Source organism: Apium graveolens, chromosome 10 (assembly GCF_009905375.1).
Source record: "Apium graveolens cultivar Ventura chromosome 10, ASM990537v1, whole genome shotgun sequence".
NCBI classification, from domain to species: domain Eukaryota; kingdom Viridiplantae; phylum Streptophyta; class Magnoliopsida; order Apiales; family Apiaceae; genus Apium; species Apium graveolens.
In genome coordinates, this window is record NC_133656.1 from 193,411,833 (window position 1) to 193,415,119 (window position 3,287).

Genomic DNA, 3,287 nt, shown 5'->3' on the forward strand with positions numbered 1-3,287 from the left:
TGTCGACACTTGCATAGATTAAGATCGGTTTTCTAGATACTTATATATACTCGTATTTTGTCCGCTTATAACGATGCTCACCTCTCTTGTCAACACTATGCATAAATTCAGGATCACTTGGAAACAAATAAGGTTTGGCTACTTTGAGATCTTTGGCAACCAAATTCTTCAGCGGAGCAGAAGAGAACACGTTATACACTTGTAATTTCGTGAAAAGTTTGTAAGCTGAAGCAAGAAGTAGCAACAAGCCAACAACAAATGTAGCTAAGAACTGCAAAATCTAAGAGACAGGGCACCTAGAATACCAAGTATCTTGTCTTCATGCTTTCTATTAAGTATTAAGTTTATGACAATAGCATTACCATATAATGACCTATACGTTTGTTTAATCGGTTTGCTTGCCATCTTCAACAATGATTATATTGTTTAAACACTCTACTTAGAAGAAATCAAGTACTTAAGCGCCTACTTGGCCCAAAAAATACTCATTCACCTACTACATTCACGTATTACTTATTCTTGTTCACATATTTTTTGCGAATCAAAATAACGACTTCTTATTGAATGCGTCAACTGTATAAAAAACTCGATGCAAAATTTGTCTTATTTGTTGTCACATATTCCTACAAAGGTGTCTTTGTTTTGGTATATCGAACTTGATTCTATTATATTTCTTTGTGTGTGGGATTTGCCTACTTGCGAAGTTCTATTATATTTTTTTGTGTATCGTATTTGCCTAGTTACGTCGAATTTGGCATCTACCCACGTGTCTCATAAATATACACAAATCTTAACCAACATTATATTTGTGAATAAAATGTTGTGAGCAAAAATTATGCAGGCAAAATGGAAGAGCAATCTGCAAGTTTTCTTTGTTCAGGGCAGTTGACAACACAGAAAGATTGGTTGTTCAATTTAACACTAAAAGATTGGTTGGTGTATACATTTAACTATATACATTACCAAGCAATCCTAAACTCTAACACACACATTTCATATTATATATAAATATTTACCTAACAGTCTTTCTTTCTTGCCTCCTTTGTTTCCTTGGTGATTATTTAAAATTCTTAATCATAATCTCCCAAGAACAAGCAGCTTTAATTTCAAAAAATAAAAATGATAATAAAATTATTTAGTTCATAAGAATAAACGATAACGCCGTTAATCTTCCCGTGAAGGAGACCACGGAGTCATATCCATCGGATAGCTCCCCAAAACCCTGAGAAATGATGTGAACTCCTGAACTTCCGCAAGGGCATTTTGTGCTCTAGGCTCCGCCATCGATGCCTCGAAATCAACGTAGAACAAGTACTCGAAATGCTTAGCTGTTCCGACATTCTTATCATTCACTAGTCGAATTGGACGGTTCCTGTGAGGCCTGCTCTCGATTTTCGTCAAACTAATGTTACGAAAAGCGAAAGCAGACAACACTTTAAATAGAACAGATGTTCCTTTATCATGAGCAAAAACGATGCTAGTTTTAAATGGCCGATCAGTCCTTGGAATGATCGGCTCACGAGCCAACAGGACGAACCGAGTAACATTACTCGAATCGTCCTGAATTCCATCAGCCAGAATACTCAATCCATACAGCTCAGCAGCTCGTGCTGACGCAATCGCGCCTGTATCCAACAACTTATTATTGGCAACAAACTCAGCCGCGCCAGCTGTATCATCAACCGCCTCTCTCGCAACATTCAATCCCAGCTTGGTCAACGTATGTTCACACTGCGCCAGCGCCTGAGGATGACTAATAACACGAGTCAAGTACTCTTTTCGAGCCCCAGGCATTGCTAATAAACAGTGATGCACAGGAAGCTGAACTTCTCCAACAATATGTAGACGATGTCTGAGCAGAAGATCGTAATTACGATGAATGCTTCCTCCTAGCGAGTTTTCAACAGGTAACACAGCACGATCAGCAATCCACAGCTCAACAGCCTGGAAAGCAACCTCAAATTGATCGCAGGGAATCGCTTCGCATTTCGGATACGCCTTTCCAGCTGCAGCCTCACTATAAGCTCCTGGAACGCCCTGATACGCAACACGAAGCGTAGATCCGTGCATAGGAGCTGGAGAAAGATCAGTAATAGTCAGCGCCTTGGGTAAATTATCAACAGGAACCACATCTAACGTCCTGTGACCATTAACGGCAGTAATTTCGTCGGTTTTTTCGGTGTCCTGTTGAGAAACAACTTTACTTGCTAAAATTGCACAAGAAGCTTGCCAGTCGGCTCGGCTAAAGTTCGCGTTAGCCGAGTCGAATCGGTATGCAGAACGAATAATCATTTGTCTCGGAGCAACTCGGTTCACTTTTCTCCGTCTCAGTAACAATTGCAGATTAGTATTCGTTGCTGGGGATAGCGCTTGCATTTTTCCTGAATTTTTTTGTGTTCAGAAACAATGGGAATAGCCTGGACTACAACCAAACGATAATTTTTTCAGATATTTTATATACGGAAATAAGGGGACTAGCCTAGACTGCAGACTCGATAAATTAATTTATACGAGTGCAGATACAGAAACAGGGGGCTAGCCTAGATTGCAAACTCGATAATTTGATATATACGGGAATAGGGGGCTAGCCTAGACTGAAATCTCGAGATTTTATATGTTTGAAGCTTGAGGAAAGTTTTCAAGCTGAGGGGAAAGGAGGGGTGAGTTTGGGGTATAAATATGAAATGATAGAGAGAAAGTAGAAGATATGAACGGACGGAGATGGTTTGGTCAATCTCACACCTACCCCCGCTTCCACTAAATCTACGTTTTAGTTTTGAAACCTCTCCACTATAATGTCTACGTCCTATACGTATTTATAAGTTTTTTTTACGTATTTTTTTATCTGAAAGATGGTAGGTAAGAGTTATGTGCGTGATCATTTTGATTTGTTTTCCAATTATTCCACGTAGCATGAAATATTATTATTCACCTATTTTTAATGGTAAAAGTTGTCTTAAAAGTTATAGATATTGCCTGACCAAAAAAAAAGTTATAGATATTGGATATGCAAATTGAAAAGGGATATATTGGATTTATAAATTGGATATTGGAATATTGAGGATTCCACAATCCAATATTTTGGATGGTATCGAAAAGATTACTGCAATTTTAAAGACTATTTAATACCACGGAATTTTGGATAAGTATCTCAAATACTGAGAAAAGATTATTACTTTACAAGCAACTTGTAAAAAATTATTAACAAAGATAGCTTATCTTGACTTGGAGATGTAATAGTAACAAATATTTACAAGATTTTCTTACTTGGTGTGTTACTTTTTTTC

The 3,287-nt window shown here is 37.8% G+C and overlaps 1 protein-coding gene across 1 annotated transcript; it reads right to left on the bottom strand.

Moving 5' to 3' along the window:
* Positions 1-849: 849 nt before the first annotated feature.
* LOC141690143 (arogenate dehydratase 1) lies at positions 850-2,793 on the bottom strand. Its single transcript, XM_074494801.1, has one exon. The coding sequence runs from the start codon at positions 2,374-2,376 to the stop codon at positions 1,165-1,167; it is 1,212 nt and encodes a 403-aa protein (XP_074350902.1). The 5' UTR covers positions 2,377-2,793; the 3' UTR covers positions 850-1,164.
* Between the last annotated feature and the right edge of the window lie 494 nt (positions 2,794-3,287).

What these genes read in the sequence shown, in the direction of transcription:
- LOC141690143 (XM_074494801.1), bottom strand. Translation starts at nt 2,376, where the DNA reads ATGCAAGCGCTATCCCCAGCAACGAATACTAATCTGCAATTGTTACTG.